This window comes from Pongo pygmaeus, chromosome 1 (assembly GCF_028885625.2).
Source record: "Pongo pygmaeus isolate AG05252 chromosome 1, NHGRI_mPonPyg2-v2.0_pri, whole genome shotgun sequence".
Taxonomy (NCBI): Eukaryota; Metazoa; Chordata; class Mammalia; order Primates; family Hominidae; genus Pongo; species Pongo pygmaeus.
In genome coordinates, this window is record NC_072373.2 from 3,522,930 (window position 1) to 3,545,311 (window position 22,382).

The 22,382-nt window shown below is 46.2% G+C and overlaps 1 protein-coding gene across 3 annotated transcripts in view; it reads right to left on the reverse strand.

Annotated features, from left to right (window-relative positions):
* KIF26B (kinesin family member 26B) overlaps window positions 1-22,382 on the reverse strand; it is a 566,488-nt gene that overhangs the window by 160,709 nt on the left and 383,397 nt on the right. For all 3 annotated transcript variants that reach the window (XM_054447009.2, XM_063666562.1, XM_063666595.1), the window contains one exon: window positions 17,491-17,674. In XM_054447009.2, the coding sequence (XP_054302984.1) occupies window positions 17,491-17,674 (184 nt within the window). The remainder of the gene's footprint in view (window positions 1-17,490; window positions 17,675-22,382) is intronic.

Here is a 22,382-nt window from a genome sequence, read left to right on the forward strand (position 1 = left end):
AGAATCAAGGGCCTTCACAGTATCCAGGATGGATTTCTTGCTCCTGAAACCCAAGGGTGCCAGTGACCAGCCTCCTAGTAACAGCTGCTATTCCCCCTCAGTTCTACCCTCTGCCTATTTGAGCTTGGAGGGCTGTTGACTAAATGCCTTACCTCTAGTTAGAGGGACATGCCCTGAGATTGGCCTCAATTTGGACCTTTAGCCAAAATTACTGTAGCTCACCTGTGCTTCTTCCCCTTATAGGTTTAAATCCTAGCTGGAGACCTAAATATGGACTCACCTCACCTGATACCTGTCTCTTGAACAGGTGTCTAAAGCTTCTGCACCCATAGATCACCGCGGAATTTTAGTCCCAGCGTCTCCTGGTCTGGAACATCCCACCAAGTGCTGAGCTCCCAGGACTGACGGAAGGAAGAGGTGCTCCCACAGCCCCAAACCAGGCCTCATACCCTACTTTCTCCAGCACAGTCATGAGAGCCTCAAAATTACCTTCTGAGGAAGTATGATTCGTTTTCCTGTTTTGCAGATAAAGAACTTCAGGCCCAGAAAAACTGAATATCTTCCATAGGGTCACATAGCAACTGAAAGAGGAGAGCTGGGACCTGCCGGCTGCGATGACGGCAGAGGAGGCAAAGCCAGGAGGTCTTCATTCCAGCTCCACATCCGCAAAGGGATCTGGATGACCTTAGCCTTCAAATTCAAGTCTACTTAAAATCTACGCACCTGTTCAGACTGTTCTGCCAAGTGAAGGTTAACCTATATGAATACCAACTGCTGATATTATCCAACTTATTTGGAAAGTTCTAGAAATCTATAATTTTTTTAAAACTGCACCCATTTTTGCTTACATTGCAGAGCAAGTGTCCCACATACATGGCCTGGCACTTTTGCGGAGGCACTTGGAGGTGTTAGGTGAGTGTTCCTGGGCGACACAGGAAGTTAGCACCTGGCACAGATGGAGACAGATGTTCCTTATCCCCCATTCCCAGTGTGTTACATAATGTAACTCTCAGGTGGGGTTAATTTGGGAGAATGGGCCCCTCTGACTGTGAGTTCCACGCTGCTGGGAAAATGGGATGACTGTGGTGAACCATTGCAAGAGTGGGGAAAGGCAGAAACAAAACATTTTCATAAAGATTAATGTGCTTGGCTGGGGATGGTGGCTTGAGCCTGTAAGCTCAGCTACTTGAGAGGTTGAGGGGGGAGGATCACTTGAGCCCAGGAGTTCGAGACCAGTCTTGATGATACAGAGACCTCCATCTCAAAAAAAAAAAAAAAACACCGCCAGATGCAGTGGCTCATGCCTGTAATCCCAGCACTTTGGGAGGCCAAGGCTGGCAAATCATTTGAACTCAGGAGTTTGGGACCAGCCTGGGCAACATGGCAAAACCCCGTCTCTACTAAAAAAATACAAAAATTAGCCAGGCGTGGTGGCGCGTGCTGGTAGTCCCAGCTACTTGGGGGCCTAAGGTGAGAGGATCGCTTGAATTTGGAGGTTGAGCCTGCAGTGAGCTGTGTTCATGCCACTGCACTCCAGCCTGGGTGACAAAGCCAGACCCTTTCTTGAAGAAGAAAGAAGAAGAAGGAGGAGGAGGAGGAGGAGGAGAAAGAAGAAGAAGAGGAGGAGGAGGAGGAGGAGGAGGAGGAGGGGGAGGGGAGGGGGAGGGGGAGGAGGAGGAGGAGGAGGAAGAGGAAGAAGAAGAGGAAGAAGAGGAAGAGGAAGAAGAGGAAGAGGAAGAAGAAGAAGAAGAGGAAGAGGAAGAGGAAGAAGAAGAAGGAGAAGAAGAAGAAGTGCTAAAATTTGGGCATTTTTGTTCAGCAGCTCTTTCACAGAGGAAGCAGGTCATAGCATAGCCAGCAATGCCAGGCAGACGTAAGACTGTCCACCTGGAGCCAGTGCCCCCAGCAAGCTGGAGCGCTGACTCGGGACTGCATCTCCATCTCTTTGGAAACGATGAGCCTGCTAAGGAGAAGCCTCCGATTTTCTTGGCGATGCACCTCTCCCTACTGCACTCCCTGGGCAAATCCCTACACAGTCTCCATTCTCTAAGCTCTGTTGAATACGCAGGCCACTTTTCTCCCCTGGAAACTGCTAAATGATTGTGGAATCAGTGGTCCACAAAATGAATCCCCCCAAATCCTCATTTCACAGGCACCCAGTCAATGCTCGGTAAACACAGATTGGGTGAAGGGCTCCGCTCCTCCCTGGCACTGGGTTTGACAGGAGTCATGTCGGGATTTGAGACCTGACATGCTCTGTGTAACTTGGTCTTGGCTTTTTCTCCTAAATGCTTGCTGACGCTTCCTACAAACCATCAAAAAATGCAGGGGGTGACGTTTGTCTGTCTTTCCAGCCTTCTTGTAGGATAGTGTCTTCCACGCAGGCAGATGCTCCTAAGCACCCCAACCCCAGCACCCCCTTCATCTGAGCAGCTGCCTCCTGACCCCCAACTGCCCGCTCATCTGAGCCCCCTCCTGGAAGTTTTGAGTTTAGGGCCAGAGAGGACAGGAGTCTGTCCAGTCTGCTGGTGGCAGCTGTAAGAGAGAAAGCTGGCCCGAAATGAAGAATTAAGCCAAAATGTGGGAAGAAGCACAAATAAGAGACGAGGAGAGAAGCATCCCGGAGCACTTGAGAGATCCTAGTTCCGGGCGTTCATGACCTTCTCATGGTCTGGTTCCATGAGACATCACAGTTCGAATTTCTATTGCTTGAAACGAAAAGAGTTCCCTTCTTTCTCCTTTTCCCCCTCTCCCATCCCCATTCCACAATACACCACCTTCCAGGACGCACATTATCCAAGAATCTCGCCTACCCCTGGTGCTTCTCGCCTATCTTAATAGGGCCATTCTCAAAGAAGACTAGGAAACACTGGAATTTTGAAAGATATGATGTTTCTCCCTCTGTGGCAAAAGCAAAACAAAGAATGCCCAGGTGTTGCCTCCAATGGAAGAGCACGGCCCGGAAGGGCAGACGACTCTCTGTATGACCTTGAGCAAAGCCCCTCGCTTCAGCCCCGCACAGAGAGGAAAAGCCCAACTTCCTCATCACATACATTCAGGGGAATTCTCTCCAGAAGCAAAGGATGCGTGAGTTCTTTGGAGAGGGGTCTGTATGAGCACACGTTTTACATGCCATTGTGATTCACGCACATGAACTAACTGCAGGGCAACCGCACGCGGCACATCAAAGCGCTAAAATGAAAACACAGGTGCAGACTCCCCTGGCTGCTATACTGTCAGTTGTCCTCACAATGCAGTATGAATACTGGAGGAATATTAGCGTATACTCAGTGAAAAAGAAGGAGGGAGAAAGCTCACCAGGAAGCCAATTATCTGGGACAAATTTCAGCCTTATCTGCCATAATAAGCCGGAGTGATGGCCATAATAACAGGTATTTTTAGTTTGAGCTATCTACCTGGAGAATGATTTTTAACTATTTCTGACAGCAACTTCTGGAATCCTTAAGGATAGAGACCACGTTTAACTCATCTGGGTATCCCCAAAGTAACTAGCACATAGAAGATACGTAATACATGTCTTCTGAATGAATCAATGGGTGACCTGATGGACTAAGAGGTGATGGGTAAATGACAGGGAGAAGCAGGGAAAAAGTCATACAAGGACTGTGCTATACTCCACATCTCAGTGTTTTTCAGTTCAGGGAGTTCTGTCTGTCTGACATATGGCTAAGCATTCTCAGGGATATGAATGCAATAGGAACAAAGATTCCCACCCTCAAGTAGCCTAAAGACTCAGTGGAGGAGAAAACCTAGACCCATAAAGCGGTGATGGCAACAGAGTGGTGAATGGTTAATAGAAAAATCTGGGCAAGGGATGGTACATGATACAAAACACGGAGAAAAGAGGGGGCTCAGTAGGGGACGGGGGTGGGACATTGAAGGAAGAAGGCACTTAGCCAGATCTGGAAAAGTAGGTGGGTTTGGACACAAGAGATAGAGGGGTCCACGAAAAAAGGAAAGTAAAAGCTGAGGCCAGACAGGGAAGAAAGCCACGATGGGCTCCAGAAATGCTCCCTCTTCCAGCAGTGTCCCCACAGACCATGCTCGATATACTCACAGCACATCTCTTTAAACAAAAGCTAAAGTTCAAACATTTCTGTGCTCACTGTCTGGTGCTCTAGACACAGAATTCTCAATGAAATGGAATCACCCGGGTGCCACCATATAATCCGGGATAGGACTAACCAGCCCATCAGCTCCCAGGGTGCTGTCCCTGCCTTGGCTTTGGCTCTCAGTTCCTACTATTCTGGAGTAGGGCTAAAGAATCATGGTTTTTCCTCCCATGGAATTTAGGACTTTTTTTGTTTCTTTTGGTCTTTTCAAAGTCATTTTGAGTATTAATGTACTTTCATCGGTGTGCTTAGGGCAGGGAAACAAGTCACACGGCAATCCATATATAAAAATCCATTAAAAATATCCATATATAAAACAACACAGTGACAACCACAAAGCTATCTGAGATGATGAGGGAAGAGAGCCTGGGACTGTCAGTGGCAGAGGAGGACGACCAGCCTCAGCCTCCACCACAGCCTGCCACCCCACCAAGGCACCTGCAGCACGCCAGCCAGGAACATTTGCTTACTGTACCTCTTCTGAAACCAAAATGACCACATAAGGTGCCTATAGAGAGACAGTCTCATGCAGCCATCCAGAGGACGGGTTCCAGAGTTGGCGTTCATAGCCCAGCTCCACCACAGACCAGGCATGTGATGCTGGGCAGATTCCTTAGGTCTGGTTCAGCTTCCTCCAATGTAAAAGAGGAGTGGTGACATGACACTTCCCACAGAGGTGTCATGAGGATGGAGCCTTCTGAACAGTGCTTGGCACAAGATGAATGGCTCATATGTTGTATGATTTGGGAAAGAACAGTAGAAACAAACATATGGTGTCACCCCATCCACTCTGAAAAGCGGTGTCACCTCTAGGAATTATTTTGCCCTCTCTGAATCTCCGTGTTCTCATCTATGGGCAGCACCTAACAAGCCCCTGCCTCCCCCCACTGCCCCACTGCCTACCTCTCAGGGCTGTATTAAGAATCCAGGGAGGCTGGGTGCGGTGGCTCACACCCGGAATCCCAACACTTTGGGAGGCCAAGGCAGGTGGATCACTTGAGGCCAGGAGTTTGAGACTAGCCTGGCCAACATGGTAAAACCCCATCTCCATAAAAAATACAAAAATTAGCCGGGAGTGGTGGCATGTGCCTGTAATCCCAGCTACTCAGGAGGCCGAGGCAGGAGAATCACTCGAACCCAGCAGGCAGAGGTTGCAGGGAGCCAAGATCACCCCACTGCACTCCAGCCTGGGCAACAGAGTGAGACAGTCTCAAAAAAAAAAAAAAAAAAATCCAGGAAGATGACATAGGTGCAAGGGCATGGAAACTGTCAGGCCTTATACAGATGGGAAGGATCATCGCAACAGAAGGGAAACCAGTGTCATCATTCCATTCATTCCCCTAGTGCAATGGTAATGTGTCAGTTTGGCTAGGCCCTGGTATTCAGATATTTGGTCATATTTCTGTGGAGGTATTTTTTTTGGATGAGATTAACATTTAAATCAGCTGAGTTTGAGTAAATCAGATGACTTTCCATAATGTGGTGGGCTCCATCCAACCAGCTGAAGGCCTGAATAGAACCAAAGCTCACTTTCCCTGAGCAAGAAGGAATTCTGCTTGTCGGCTGCCCGCCTTTGGACTCCAGCTGCACCTCTTCCCTGCGTCTCCAGCCTGCCCGCCAACCTCCACAATCACAGGAGCCAAGTCCTGAAAATCAGTCAATCCCCCACCCCCACTCTACACACACACACACACACACACACACACACACACGCACGCACACACACACACCCTGCTGGTTCTGTTTCTCTGGAGAACTCTGGCTAATACACCTAGTATTTACTGAGCACCTATGACAGTTGGGCACCGTGTAGTGCTCCGGATTCAAAGGGGAACAAGAAGGACATGGCCCTGCCCTCATGGAGCTTACATTCAATAAGGAGACCCACTGAACATGGAATTATGCAGATCAGTCATCTAAAGGGTGATGAATGCAATGAGGAGAAACTTTGGGGGGTTACGGAAGCACACGAGGGGGCACCCAGCCTGGATAACCTGGTGTTGGGGAGGTTGGCAGGGAAAGCCTTCCTAAGGAATTGGCATTTCACCGATATCCACAGGATGGACAGGAATCAGCCAAGTGAAGGCTGAGCAGATCCACCCTGGGAGCCTCCAGACAAGAGCCAGCTTCCTTCTGGGCTTCCGGCATCCATTCCTGGCCACACTTTCACCATCTGTACTTGTAACAGAGCGTGACGGCAGGGTCGCATGGCACGGACATGCAAATGCTGCATTATTAGTCCTCCAGCACCTCTGAGCCCCCTGTAGGGTGCTACTTTGCCACTTTTCCACTTTTTATAGAATGTGGAACAAGGTAGGGGAAAGGCTGAGCTACAAACCCTGCTCTCTGTTTTTCCGATTTCCTATGATTAGCTTTCCATGGATTTCTATAAAAATACCTCCCAGCGAATATCCAATTGGATTTTCAAAACATTGTCCTTCACTGAACATCTTCTTGTGCAAATATGATAAAATATTTTCTTAAAATGTTTAAAACAGCCCATGTGCAGTGGCTCATGTTTGTAATCCCAACACTTTGGGAGGTCAAGGCAGGCGGATCGCTTGAGCCCAAGTGTTTGAGACTAGCCTGGCCAACATGCAGAAATCCTGTCTCTACAAAAAATACAAAAAATTAGCAGGGCATGGTGGCTAATGTGGTCCTAGCTACCTGAGAGGCTGAAGTGGGAGGATCCCCTGAGCTCAGGAAGTTGAGGCTGCAGTGAGCCGTGTCAGGGCCACTGCACTCCAGCCTGGGTGACGAAGTAAGACGCTGTCTAAAATTATATATTTACATAAAACAAGGAGCAGATCAAATGCATGATGATGGGACAAAAATGACTGTCCCTCAGCTCATCATGGGCTAAGTCATTCCCCAGGGCCCTTTGTCCTGCTTCCCAAACTTGAGGGAGAGGGACACATGGCCAGGCTGCGGAAGGAAATAACCTTTGGGGAAAACAAGATTCTCCTTTTTCCTGTAAAAACCTGAAAGTTTCCAGTTATAAACTCTTCTGGGCTTCCTGTTTTGAGGCTCACAAAAAAAGAGCTTGTAGCAACTTAGTTACTAATGACAGTCAGTGTGTGTGGAGTTTACAAATTGGTTCCACACTGCCTGATCCCATTCTTGCTTCAGACCGCAGGACATACAGGCCACTTTTCCAGCATGCGCCTGGCCCCCAGCAGCTCCTCCACCAATACTGACTGAACCAATCTCACTACATGGTCTCAGTTCTCTGCCTTTTGCCCCAAGCTGGCCTGAGCTGCTGCAGCCTAACCACTGCGCCGTGGGTTTTCAGGGTACATACAGAAAGGGTCCTAAATGTAGTGCCGATGCTGCTGCTAGGGGAAGGGGCAGCTGAGCATTTATGACAGGGTGCTGGTGAGGAGCCAGGGTCGGCCTGGGAGCAGCCAGGATGGAGCAGGCAAGAGTACTCTTTTGTAAGGCGTGCCGTTGTGATCTCATACTCCGGGAGAAAAGAACTCAGCGGAAACTGAGGAAGCCAGCATTGGAAAACAGACCACCGATTTCAGCGAGAAAATAACTTTATTAGCTACAGCTGGAACAGAGCTCCACTAACGAATCCACCCAGCATTCACTGTTGTTGGTTAACAGACCTCAACTGAGCTACAAGTGGACAAAATTGGTATCTGAATCTTTGGTTGTGGCACAGAACACAGAGGCAGATTGAGGGAACTGGAAAAGAGATTTGGCAGGAAATTTGTCTCTAGCACTCAGTGCTACTGTAATTGTTCTATTTTTGGTTGTTTTTCCTGTAATCCCAGCACTTTGAGAAGCCAAGGTGGGCAGATCACCTGAGGTCAGGAGTTCGAGACCAGCCTGGCCAACATGGCGAAACCCCCTCTCTACTAAAAAACAAAATTAGCTGGGCGTGGTGGCGTGTGCCTGTAGTCCCAGCTACTTGGGAGGCTGAGGCAGGAGAATCACTTGAATCCGGGAAGCAGAGTTTGCAGTGAGCCAAGATCATGCCATTACACTCCAGCCTGGGCGACAGAGCAAGATTCCGTCTCAAAAAAAAAGAACGTATCAGAATTATTCTCCCCCTCCATAATAATACATTTTGGTTCAATGAAGCATTAGAAAGGGATTCAAATATTTTCTATTTGATACGAACGATTCAGTAGGCAAGAACAGCATTTCCTATTCTGTTTGAGGCACAAAGGAAAACTTTCTAATTAAGTCAGCAGTTTGGACTCCCAATTTTTTTAATATAAAATATTTCTATCAATCCCATTTTAATGGGATAATTATAACAAATCATGCTTAACTTTCCTTTCATCCATTAACAAGAGAAAGACTATAGAAAGATAAGATGCTGGGAATGTTAGCTTAAAATATACCTACTATTTTCATTCTCCTGATATCAGTAATGGTCTAATTGTGCTGAGCTTAACTAAAATGTGGTTTTTGGACAAAGACTGATCAAAAGCCCTATTCTGGCATTATAATCCATCTTATTGCCCTTTGGTTAATTGAGACAGTGGCATTTATTCCAGAGAGAATTCCCTCATTTTGCCTCATGTTTTTATTCCATAAATCAGGATGCTAATTAGGAATTACAGGTATTCCAGGAGGCCCCAAGGCTGTCCACCAATTATGATAAAGGTTGCTAGCTTTTAAAAAGTCCCCTTATAAAAATTATCTTTCTTCTCCTCCTCCTCCTACACACTTACACACACACACATGTGCACACACATATACAAGCCTACCATCTCCATTTAATACCTTAAAATAGAGCCAGCAGAATTGAGATCAAAAGTTGCAAAATGGGGCTGGGCACTGTGGCTCACACCTGTAATCCCAGCACTTTGGGAAGCCAAGGTGGGTGGATCACCTGAGGTCAGGAGTTGACCAGCCTGGCCAACATGGTGAAACCCCGTCTCTACTAAAAATACAAAAAGTTAGCCAGGCGTGGTTGTGGGCACCTGCAATCTCAGCTACTTGGGAGGCTGAGGCAGGAGAATTGCTTGAACCCGGGAGGTGGAGGTTGCAGTGAACTGAGATTGCACCATTGCACTCCAGCCTGGGCAACAAGAGTGAAACCTTGTTAAAAAAAAAAAAAAAAAAAGTTGCAAAATGGGAGGAAAAGATTAAGAATCTCTTATTCAAATTCTGATTTACAGTTTTCCACAACAAATCATCTTTTACATTCAAAAGTTTAAACTTTTGTCTTCTCCCACATAAATGGGTTGACAAGTTAGTGCCTCTTGCTGGGCCTCAGTTTCCTTATGTGCAAAATGAGAGGACAGGACAAGATAGTCTTCGAGAAAGTTCCTCAGTGAGGGATGTGGACACTGTTTCCTCTTTGCCAGTGTGTGGCATGAAGCATCACCTTCTTCCTGATGTAAAACCCCGGGACAACTCGCACCCTGGGAAGAGCAGGTGGAGCCAAGGACCACTGGGTTCTGGTCAGGTCTGTGTTTTCACTGTTTCTGCCTCATTTTCGCAGCTGCCTCTTTCAGGACGGACCCTACACAGTGCTCAGCGCCCCATCAAGACTTCACAAGAACTGTATAGAATTTTTTTTAAGTTCAACCACATTGAGTATCCTTTCTGGCACTGAGCTGGCACTGAAAGGGTACAAAGATGAAAAGAACATGTTTCCTCCTCCCAAGAAGCTAACAACCTAGTGAGGGAAACTGAAACGAACATTCCACTAGAAACATAAGGGGCTGAATTCTAGCTTTCCCACAGATACGTCTTGTGGAGTATATGTACACATATCAGTGCCTGGAAGGCGTCATGTCCCTGAAACTTAAACAAGAAGATGTTCAGAAGAACCTGTCTACCCATATGAAGCGGGCAGGGGAAGTTCAGAGAAGTAGGAAATGCAGGATCTCCACGGAGAAAGTGAATGCTAAATTCTGTTTCTCTACTTGCACCCTGAAAGCTAAAGAACAGACCTGGGATAGAAGATAGGAAACTCTGGGCTACAGGACCAAACCTAATCGTTCCCACTCTTTGCAAGAATGGGGACTGCTAAGTTCAACAGTGGCATGGCATAGAAGAAAGCCCCTGTGACTGAGGTCTTTCAGGTTTGCCCCAGAAATAGCATGGCCCTTCGGGCAGCGCCACCTGCGCTTCCGGAGCTCCGGGCGCCTGGGGTGGCGCTAGCAGCATACTGCGCATGTGCGGCCCAGAGGCTGGCGAAATCTACATCCGTGGGAAAAAAGAAACTGCGAAGATGAATGAGTCAGAACATTTTCCCCAAGCAGCCTTTCTCTTGAGATATTAGTTGAAGGAAGGCTCAAAATAAGAAATAAAGGAAGAAAGGGAAAACAACCACCACCACCAACTCTACGTAAGCTTAACTAGGGAGTTTAACATCACATGAGTTAATTTCCCAGAAGAGCTAACAATTTAATTTACAAAGCTATCAGGCTAGCTATAGTGATGAATAGGTATTATTTATGCCGTTCCCAACCCGTCCAACAGTGAACCAAAATAAAAGAGAACTCACAATTCGCTTTTCCCAACTTTAGTGTTTAAGAATGGAGTTGTGAGTGTAGTGGGATCTAGCGGGATCCAGAATCTACTGGGATCTAGTGGGATCCAGAATTATCCATCACATTAGAATACTTTATGAATACTTGAAGTAAAGATGTTAATTCTGGCTCAGATCTTTTCTCTTCTCTTTGGTCATGCATCAGGATGAGGAAGGACAGCAATAATAATGAGGAACTGGACAATTTGTGTAAATAAACCGCACCTTGGTGGGCTGAAAGGCATGAGATTTTCCCCTGGATATATTCTGGCATCACCTCCTGAACAAGAGAGAGCTATCCCCACTGTTTCTACTTGTTGACTAAGTGAATAACAGCTACCGAGTACCTTTTTTAAAAACGGTATTTTAGGGAGGCTGAGGCAGGAGAATCACTTGAGCCCAGGAGGTGGAGGTTGCGGTGAGCCGAGATCGCGCCATTGCACTCCAGCCAGGGCAACAAGAGCGAAACTCTGTCTCAAAACAAAAACAAAAACAAACAAACAAAAAACCACAGTATTTTAATCTAATTTTGAAAATCTTGTTCTCCTCTTCCTATAAGCAGAATGTAAACTGAACAGGAATCTTGTCTTTCTCATACAGTGTCACGAGGACTTAGTAACTGAATGACTTCTACCCTAAAAATGCTAATACATCTGTACAGGAAAAGGGTCTCTGCTAAAAAGCACACATGGTTGTTTTATTATTTTTTTTTCTATGCTTAGTTTACACACCAAACAAAGGAGAGCTTAGAGTTAAGCTGAATCTAGGCAATAAAGGACCTAATGACATGAAATACATAGTGTCTAAGTGTGTATATATGCTTGTGAGACAGATTAGCAAATATAAGTTTTAATAGATGCAAAAATGTTGCCACCAGGTTTGAAAAACAGTGCTGAATAAGAGACAGATGACTTAAAATTAATGACTGAGGAGAACAGAGAATAATGGCTCCTGTTTTTATTGCATAAGAAAGATAATCCGGCCAGACATTCGAGTTTATTTCTAAACTGCAATTCTGATAAGCCCACCAAATTGCCTGCTTTGAGGCTGTACTGCTCAGAGAGGATAAATCTCCATCAAGCACTTCAGAAATACCCAGATGGATGGCCATGGGTGGTGATGGCCATGGGTGGTGATGGACATGGGTGGTGATGGCCATGGGTGGTGATGGGGATTCACTGTTAACAGACACCCTACAGCCCTTCTTCTGCCCAGACGAGGCTAGGCAGGCATCCTAAGGTTGAGAAGCAGCATTTATGGCACATGAGTGGTGGCTGAGGCTGAACGCCCACCAGATATTTTCATGGGAGCTTAGAGTTTATGGAGATCAGGATACATCTTCCTCTTACTGTGCCAGAGCAGCCAACCAGTTCCTGTGTCCTGCCCCCTTCAGTGGCACTTACTACAGCACCTGGAAGACAGCAGGTCTTTATAGTGATTTGCTGAGTGAATCAAGTATGGTAAGCCCTCCTTGACCTATTCCCAGCTTAATTTTCCACAATTCCTCCTCCTGTTCTCCATTCAATTTTTTATGTTCCTTCCAAATTCTAGAGAGTCTGTTCTCTTGATTCACCTATCAGAATGTTCTGATATTACTCAAATATGTTTTGGGGGAAAAGGGGTAGGTGCTGATCACAGTTGTTTTTTTGAGGCATCCCTGGAGACTGTGAAGAGAAAGATGGCTCCCTTTCCCTCCGTGCTTCATGTATTTCCCTTCAGGGATTCTTCTGGGAAGAGGAGAACCAACCAACCTACAGGTTGATTGTCATCAATCCAATATGACTGTCACCATTACCATTCTCACTTTTAAAAATGCTGATGCACCATGGTGTGGCTGCAGAGCCATATACTTAGCAAGTCAAACAGATAACATGCTTTGCTCTGGAAGCTTCTAATCCAAGACAGAAAGCTCTGACATTAAGCTGTGACATACTAACAAATGAACCTTAAACATGGATGTTAATTAATTGTGCAAATAAATTTCATGAAGAACATTGACTGACTTAGGAGAAGGAACCGTTTTCAAACAGATTAGAAGCATCATTTACATATAAGCCAAATCAGTGCAATATAAATGGGGACTAAGCTGCTTTGATCCACTAATCATCTTTATCTGTTTATTAAGAATATCTCTATAAGACTACTTAGTAGCATAATTTCTTTATATAACTTGAAAGTGAGACAATCATTTTAAGCCTACAGTCCTGACTTTTCCTTAAATCAGATTGTCCTTCATATTGGCCCAAATTGGTGAGCTTTCTAAGACTGACTGGAATAAAGCACTAAGTTATAAGTGGCATAAGGACAGGTGCTCTGCCTTGTCCATTATTTCAAACCTAAGCCTACTGCTCAGCACAGTACCTGACACATAGTAGGTGCTTAATAAATATTTGCTGTGGGCCGGGCATGGTGGCTTATGCCTGTAATCCTAGCACTTTGGGAGGCCGAGGTGGGCAGATCACTGGAGGTCAGGAGTTTGAGACCAGCCTGGCCAAGATGGAGAAACCCCATCTCTACTAAAAATACAAAAATTAGCTGGGTGTGGTGGCGCATGCCTGTAATCCCAGCTACTCGGGAGGCTGAGGCAGGAGAATCACTTGAACTCGGGAGGTGGAGGTTGCAGTGAGCCAAGATTGTACCACTGTACTCCAGCCTGGGAGACAGAGTGAGACTCTGTCTAAAAAAAAAAAAAAAATTGCTGTGTATCAGGAAATGCTCTAGGGGCAGAGGATCCTGAGATGGTTAGTGTGTGCGCACATGTGCGTGTGCATGCCTCATCTCCAAGTACATGGAAATTACCTCCATTTCTTCCCCCACCACGGCCACCAGAAAAGCTTTTGCCTCAAGAGGTGCTCAGTGGCCAGCAATGACTCCCTGGTGGTGGCTGGGAAGTGGGATTGTTGCTGGAAACAGCAGGGAATGGGAAGGAGGGAAGGGATGGGATAGCACACCTCCCTTCTCCCTCATTCTGTGTATCTATTCTTGGCTGTTATTCCCCTTCCTCTCCCAATCCTGACTCTGAAAAGTATGTCTTTCCCCACTGGACAAAGGCAGTTGGTTCCCAACATTATTTTGCTACCACTGCAGTTCCCTGACACTCTTGTCTCCACCCCAAATTGTCAAGGGTCGTGTTTATCTAGTGACAGCCAGTAATACAGTAGGAAATAAAATGGCCGAAAGGTCCTGACTTCTTGCCCTGCTTCTGGAGTCATTGGAAAACCTGTTACCTTCACTGGGCCTCAGTTTTCTTATCTACTAAATAAGTTGCTCTAAATAAACTCATGAAATCCGTTCCTATGGAGGAAGACCTCCCAGGTTTCCAGAGGGAGGTGGTGGGTGGCTGAGGCCTGAGGGGCAGTGGTCGGGCTGGGTGACACAACACTCTCACCTTCAGGGCCATCTCAAGCGTTGGAGATTCCTGCTCCCCTCCTCCATTCTAGGAGGCTCCAGGTCAGGTTTAAATAATCAATCAACTTGCTTTTGGGAATTCAATCAAACTTGTCTACCTCAAACCCGCTGATTTATATATAGCGCCAATTATTTATGTTCTATATTAAACTCTGCTGTATTTCTTGGTGATATTAAAATATAAATTATGCAACAGAGAAATTGATGGAAATTTTTCCACATGGGTATAAAGAACTGCGGTTCCTAATGATGGTGAGATATCAGTGGAGGTGGAGAAAGCAGGAGTCTAGGAAGATGGGCCTTCGCTGAGGTCAGGGAGTTTGGCACCATATGGTAGGGCAGAGTAAGAGCCTGCTGAAATGGAAGAACCAGATGCTCTGTGCAGGAAGAGGCAGGGTCTTGGTAACTTCTCGTTTTTCTTTTTCTTTTTCTTTTTTATTGAGATGGAGTCTCGCTCTGTCGCAAGGCTGGAGTACAGTGGCACAATTTCTGCTCACTGCAACCTCTGCCTCCCAGGTTCACGCGATTCTCCTGCCTCAGCCTCCTGAGGAGCTGGGAGTACAGGTATGCGCCACCACGCTTGGCTAATTTTTGTATTTTTAGTAGAGACAGGGTTCCACCATGTTGGTCAGGCTGGTCTCAAATCCCTGACCTTGTGATCCACCTGCCTTGGCCTCCCAAAGTGCTTGGATTACAGGCGTGAGCCACCACGCCCAGCCAACTTCTTGTTCCAATCATGGTACACATTCTCTCCAACTGTCACGTCCTCCACCTCACTGTCACCCACGCCCCAGAAGCCTGAGCAGAACAGGAGGGTGGACTCAGCTGCCATGTGGCCACTGGTCAGATGGAAGCCACACCTTCTCTTATGTTCTGTGACCCCAGGCCGATGCCCCACTCCATGACACAGTCTCATGGGTGAACTCAGGGCTTTGATTGCATTTTGGAATGCAAATGAGTGAGAGAGATATCTTTAATATTAAAAAAAAAAGTGTGAAATGCAAACTTTAGTTTACTAACAAGCATAACTCCTCATTGTAAGGCCCCTTACCTGTTGTGGTCACTACATATGGTACATCATGAAATCAGGATTGGACCAGTGTCCTTTGCCCTCCAAACTATTTTTGTGTCAGTGCTGGGTCATCCCGCTGGCTGGGACACTCTTTCTGCTCTTTTGGTCCCTGGCCTTAGCACCCTGATGTCCTTGTCTCAGAATTCCAGGGAAGTCATTAGGGATAGAGGGAGAGAGGTCAGAGCCACCTGAAGATGCACCCACATCAACCCTTTTAGGAACCACAGACAAGGCCAGTACTGTAGATGGAGGAGGACGGTTTCTGATGTGCTTCATTTTGAGGTGCCCTGGACAGGGCTGTATTGGGGTACATGAGCACCCCAGGTTGGCTAATCATCTGGCACCTTTTCAAGGAGATACCACTTAAACATTTGCTCACACTTATTCAGAAGAGAAGTGAGGTGTGGCTTAGAGCACAGGAGGGGAAGGTGGCTGCACTGGCAGCTTGATTTCACTGTGTCCAGGGCAGTTCAGCTCTGGCACCGAAGTTCCAAATCCCTCTTTGCAAAACAAGAGCCCATGTACACTTAAAAGCAGTTCAGATGGTACATTTTATGTTATCTGTATCTTACCACAATTAAAAATTTAAAACAATGTAAAAAAGAATAGAAGATCCCAGCAGTTACTTGGACCCACCCTCCTTAGAAGGCAGTGAATCAACCATCCACGATCACACCCGTGTGCCCCTGTGGGGTACCATGGCCCCTCCTCAGGGGCTCCCACCCACTGAGTCCTCTCCTGGACAGGAGTCCTGGTCCACACTGTTTTTTCCACCTGCTTCCATGTCCAGTGATGCTGGGGCAGGCCCTGTAGACAGCCCAGGCCGCCGCCCTGCCTCCTTGGGTCTTACTTTACTGCTGGGCCTGGGAAAGCCCTCAGCTGAAAACTATCTGTCCTTCCCACCACCAAGGAAAGCTCCAGGACTGGATGCTTCCCATCAGAGGAAGCATTGCTCTGTTCAATGTAAGTTTTTAAAAAATAGAGACACTCTGTGGCCCAGGCTGGAGTGCCGTGGCATGATCATTGCTCACTGCAGCCTCAAACTCCTGGGCTCACGTGATCCTCCCTCCTTAGCCTCCTGAGTAGCTGGGACTACAGGTATCTGCCACTGTGCTCGGCTGACTTTTAAATTTTTTGTAGAGACAGGGTCTTGCTATGTTACCCAGGCTGGTCTCGAACTTCTGGCCTCAAGTGCTTCTCTTGCTGTGGCCTCCCAAAGCTCTGGGATTACAGGTGTGAGCCACAGTGCCTGACCTATTCAATGTAATCTTGAAATTTAAACTCTTCTTGGGAAAAGTACCACAAGAAGTTAATACCTTCCCAACAAGGTGGTGAGATTGAGGGTGGGAGAGCATGGAAGGACACGGGAGAAACTGGGAAAGGAGAAAAGAAGAGAGGGTAGAGGGTGTAAGGGGAGACTCCAGAGAGACAGAGGCCTTCTGAGGCCCAGAAACCCAGGCATGACCATGTTTGGGTACCCAGGGGACTGGCAGTCTGCGATCTGAACAAGTAAAATTTCAATCTGCACAGTTTAGTAGTTGCTCCGGAGCTTCAGCAAGACTAGCAACACCGGCCGAATGAAGCCCAGGGCTGGAGTCACGTTAAGTCTGCAAAGGACCAGTGAGGTTGTGTGCACCACTCCTACTTGTGATAAAAATAAAAAATAAAACCGCCACCTCTTTCTTTCACTACATGTTTGTATAAGCCCTGGCTTATTCACCAATGATGAGTAAACTGTAAGTTACTTCACCCAAATGCTTTTCTCGGAAGGGAGAAAGAATTTAGAAATGACATTTAAAAATAAAGTTGTCCCAAGTGTAGCTGAGCAACAGCTTGTAAGCACGATCCTACGCCTCTTCCTATGCATCTGTAACAATTCGAAATCGCACTTGTTGGCTAGAAAGGCAAGACTGCAAACGCTCCTCACAAATCCCCTCGGTGGTCTGGTTCAAAGCACAAGTCAGGATTTATCTGAAGAGGAGGGAAAAACTCTAAAGTGTCACAGGGAAATTATGAGGCCTCATTACGTCTCATTTCTGTACCTTGTACTGTGGCTTCCCTCGGTCTCCTGCCCCCGCCTCGATATTTTGTGCCTTTGTGTCTTTTCTTTAAATGGCTACAATTCTGTCAAACAATGCAAAGCTGATTTTTCCCACCAAAAGCAAATCAGATCTCTTACAGTTTGAAGGTCTTAGCTTACTACTTAGTGTATGCAACCCATGACAATTTTCAGGACTTTCAAAGGAACTTCACGTTGCCTGCTTTTCTCCCTGGCACCGTCTTATTTTAATACATTGGAGCCCTCATTTTCTTCTTCCTGAAACTTGATCCAGAACCTCACACAACAGGCAAATGGCAGGGACGGCGGATGGTCCTACCTTGCCCAGCCCTGGGGTGTCCTTCACCTTGTTGACAGCCCTCAGCAGACAGGGCGGGGCTGGGGGAGGGGAGGTCTGCAGAATTCCACTGAAGCTGGTCGCAAAGAGCGGTGGTTCGGCAGCAGAAGAAGTGGAAGGCCGATGTTTCTTCTTTTTAGAAGACAGATTTAACTTCTGGGCAGCTCTGGAGGGGAAAACATAAAAAAGGAACAATAAGGGGAAAATGACTGTACAATCAGATATGCTGGCTTACTTCGTTTTCTTTCTCTTAAAAAACCCCTCGTTCTTACTGAGGCCTAATCATTCCTTCTCTCCTCCTGCTCAGTGTCCTCTGTAGCAGTCCCTTACTATAACAGAGTGAACTTAACGAGCTACCCAATCATTTATACAGCAAAAGGAAAAACAACGCCATAAAATAGCAGGATTCTGCAATCACGATTTACAAAGAATTACTTGTTATCCACTAACATTCAGCTTAAGCAGGAACAAAGCTGGGCATCTTTGGGGATAAGGGCACCCGTTAAGTTAATCACTCCACAACTTCTCTGGCATAAACTCAAGTGCGAGAGACCTCATGAGCTAATTTAAAAACTCTAACACCTTGTAAAATCCAAACCAGTCTGATGAAGAACCATGTGGAGACCAGTCAAGGCATGCTATGTACAGGGCACCGGAAGAAAAACACAAGCCCCAGTGCAACAGGAAAAATCAAACTGGTTTTAGAAATATAACACCAAATCAGAAGGTGAACTCCTGCCAGGGTGCAGGGCGCTGAGGCTATGGGCTGCTCACGTAGATAAGAGGATATTGTGTGGGGAGGTCTTTAGATACAAAATGCAATTCATGGTCAAGTTCAAGGAGTAAGGGGTCAAAGAAAGCACTAAAGGGGATACAGAGTGTGAAGGCAGGGAAAGGTGGGAGAGGAGGCTGCCGGCATCATTAATAACACAGGCTGTTCCAATGACATCGTCCATCATTCAAGTATCCTGTAACACTTAAAACATGATCATCTTGGCCAGGCATGGTGGCTCACACCTGTAATCCCAGCACTTCGGGAGGCCAAGGCAGGCAGCTCACCTGAGGTCAGGAGTTCGAGACCAGCCTGGCCAACATGGAGAAACCCTGTCTCTACTAAAAATACAAAAATTAGCTGGGTGTGGTGGCACATGCCTGTAATCCCAGCTACTCGGGAGGCTGAGGCAGGAGAATCACTTGAACCCAGGAGGCGGACGTTGCAGTAAGCCCAGATAGCGCCACTGCACTCCAGGCTAGGCGACAGCGCGAGACTCCATCTCAAAAGAAAAACAAAACAAAACCATGATAATCTTATTACAGAAAAGAAGAAGAAAACAGGGGAAGGGGCAGTGTGAGGCAAAGGCATTTCACTGACTCTAATATACTCATTTCTGGATTAATTCTTCATGTTTACACACTAAACTCTTATTCTAAGAATTCTAATTTCCTCATCAAATGTTTGAAATGTTTGAGCTGCTGCTTAAAATGAAAGGACCACCCCGATTTTATTCTACTGATTAAAATCTTATAATGCATCCAATGTTCTTACCAGTTGCAGAACACATCACGAGAGAGGCAGGTCGGAAAGACAAAAGCAACACCGTTTGCACCACCTCTCCCTCCCCAACCCCAGTCTCCTTCAATGGTCTGGGATAGTTGGTTTTAATTCTGTATCATTAAGTGTCATGCTTTTGATAAATTCTGAGCTAAAAAAATTGCCACTGCACAAATATAGCAAATGGTGCTACCATTTCAAAGCTTAATTTTTCTCATCTGTAAAACTGAAAATCTATTTCACAAGAGTGAAATACAGGGGGATGAGATAAGTGAGGAATTACTGATTTTGATGGGAAGATAGCCTAAGTCACCCTATTGTAGGATGATGAGAAAGGGAAGGCACGGGACACTTTCTTTTCAATCAGTGAAAAGAAAAAACTAGGAATACTTTTTTTTTCATGATTTCATTGCTACCCTTCCTGACTTTCTTTCTAAAATCAAGGGTGAAATGGAATTATTCAATGACTAGTCATTCCTTTTGAAATTCTCTCCCTAAATGAACAGTGACTCATCCCAGGTCAGTCATTGGCACAAGGCATCACGTGGCCTTCTAACACCCACACACACCTCTGTTCAGTGATCTCTCCCTGCTTTCAAGCCAGCCTGCCTATGTCTCAGAGGACTAGAAGAAGAAGGAAGATAGTGATCTGCTAGGAACTAAAACGTGGTGTTTATCCATCTACATTCAGGGTTCCTTTTCACAGAGTAAAAAGGACCAGGCGATGGCTATGGTTCCCACTCCCCTACCTGCTGGGGTTCCCAGTCCACATGGAGAGACAGACAGGGGAAGGCAGTGATACTGAAAGGCAGCTTAGAATGGGCAGTAGCCTCATGGCTTTTTCCTTTTTCTTATCTCTGCCACCCAGGCCCACCCCACACATCCCCTGCCGAGGATAAAAGCAAGGATCCCTGAAAGTAAAGCATACCCAGGATATCCCTCCAAGGTTTCCCTCCTCCCTCTTCCTCTACAAACTTTCACGCTACTAGATCATTCCCAACAGCACATAGACACATTGTTATTTCTCTCATCTTAAAACATAAAACACAAATCCTTCTCCTGATTCTTCTTCCCCAGCCAGCTACTGTTGTACTTCCTCACCCATCTTGGCAGCAAAACTCAGGGAAAGTGTTGTCCGTGCTGGCCTTCTCCAGTCCCTCTCCTTCCATTATCTGTAAGCTCATTTCATTCAGGCATGTGTCCCACGACTCATCCGAAACTGCTCTTGTCTGGGTTCCCAATGACCACCATGATTGCTCAAGTTAATGGTTCTCAGCCCCATCTTGACCTATCAGAGCACTGAGTAGGTCCTTCCTCCTTGATACACTTTCTACTTGGTTTCTAGGACACCCTGGCCATTCCTTTCCAGTTTCCTTTGCTGGTTCCTTCTCTTCTGCCCAGTTTCTTAACGATGGAGGCCTCAGGGCTCAGTCCTTGTCCTCTTTACTGCTTCACTCAATCCCTCGGTGTTTTCTTCCAGGATCATGATTTAAATAACATCCTTAATGCCTATGATTAATCTACTTTTATTTCCAGCTTAGATACCTCTCTGAAACTCCTTATTTATGTATCTAATTACCTCTTCAACAATTCCACTTGGATAGCTAATAAACATCTCAAGCTTGCCATCCCTAAAACTGAAGTCCTGATGTTTTTCCTGCAAAGCTGTTACACATTCAGCCTTTCCTGTATCAGAAAATGGCAATTCCATCCTTCCAATGACTTCTTCAATGCTGACCTGTCTTCTTCTCACACATCTAATCCATCAGGAAGTTTTGTTGGCTAAAACTTCAAAGTAGATCTGTGGTCCCACCACCTCTCACCACCTTTACTACCATCTTGGTCAGAGCCACAGACTTCTCTTGCTGGATTTCTGCCACAGTCTCCTAACTTGTCTCCCATCTTCTGTACCCGCTCTCCACCTGCCTATTCACACAGGAGCCAGAGTAACTCTTTCAAGATCTAAGTCTGCTCAAGCCCCTCCCTTTGGCTGTCCATATCACTCAGAGTAAAAGCCAAAGTACTTGCAGTGGCCTACAAAGCCTACGTGGTCTGTCCCTTCCCCCCATATCCCTCAGACCACCTTTCCTACTACTCTCTTCTTTGATGATTCTGCTCCAGTCATCCTAGCCTCCATATACTCTTGGTCCAATCCCCATCTCAGGGCCTTTGCACAGGCTCTTGCGTCAGCCTGGAATGCTCTGCCCAGACGGAGACGGGCATATGGCTCACTCCCTCATCTCCTGTAAATCTTCGCTCAAATGTTACCTTATCCATGAATCTACCTTGCCCATGATGGCAGACAGTCCTTTCCAAAGACAGCTGCATCCATGTGTCTCCCACATGCACTTCTTACAACCTGAGACTGATACTCTCCCCTTGAGAGATGGGGGTCTATGTTCCTTCTTGAACCCAAGCAAAACTCGGAAATTGCCCTGGCCAACAGAATGTAATGGAAGTGATGCTGTAGAGCTTCTGAGCTTTGGATACAAAAGGCAATAATGGCCTCTCCCTGGCTCCCTTTCTTGAGACACTCAACCTGGGAACGCAGCTTCCATGCTGTGAGGAAGCCCAGGTCACATGGAGAGGGTCATGTGGAAAAGAACTGAGGACCACAGAAGACAGCCAGTATCAACTGCCAGACATATGAAGGAATGAGCCTTTAGAGGATTCCAGATGCCATCCTTCAAGTCTTCTGCTTGAGGTCCCAGACATCATGGAACAGAGATAAATCACAGCCACTAAGTCTTATCTGAATTTTAGACCTCCAGAAACCTCGAGAGATGATAAATGATCATTGTTGCTTTTAGCCACTAAGTTTTGGGGGTAATTTGTCACACAGCCACAGTAAATAAAACACCACTCACTCCCAGACTCCTAATTTCCATTATCTTGGTTGTTCACAACCATGACACCTATTATCTTGTAACATAGCAGATGCTTTACTTAGTTACCATGTTTATTGCTTACTATCTGTTTCCTTTCTAGAATGTAAATTTTAGCAGGGAAGAGAGCTCACAGTATGTTTTGAGTGAATGAACAAAGACTACAGGAGCTGGGGATATTTAGCTTGGAAAAAAGAAACCTGGAGAAAGAGGAAGGAAAGAGTCTTTCAAGAAAGCTCTCTTTAAAGAAATGAATAAATGACATGTGGAAGTATCTTTCAAGCAAGGATGCCAGATACTTTTTTTGAATCTCAGAAGCCCTCGTGAGGAGAACAGTATTACCCCCATTTAACAGACGAACGAGCGAAGCTCAAGGCAGTTAAATCCTGAGGCCTTTCTGACCTAGTTTGAACATCCAGCTTCCTAGATGCTAGGTA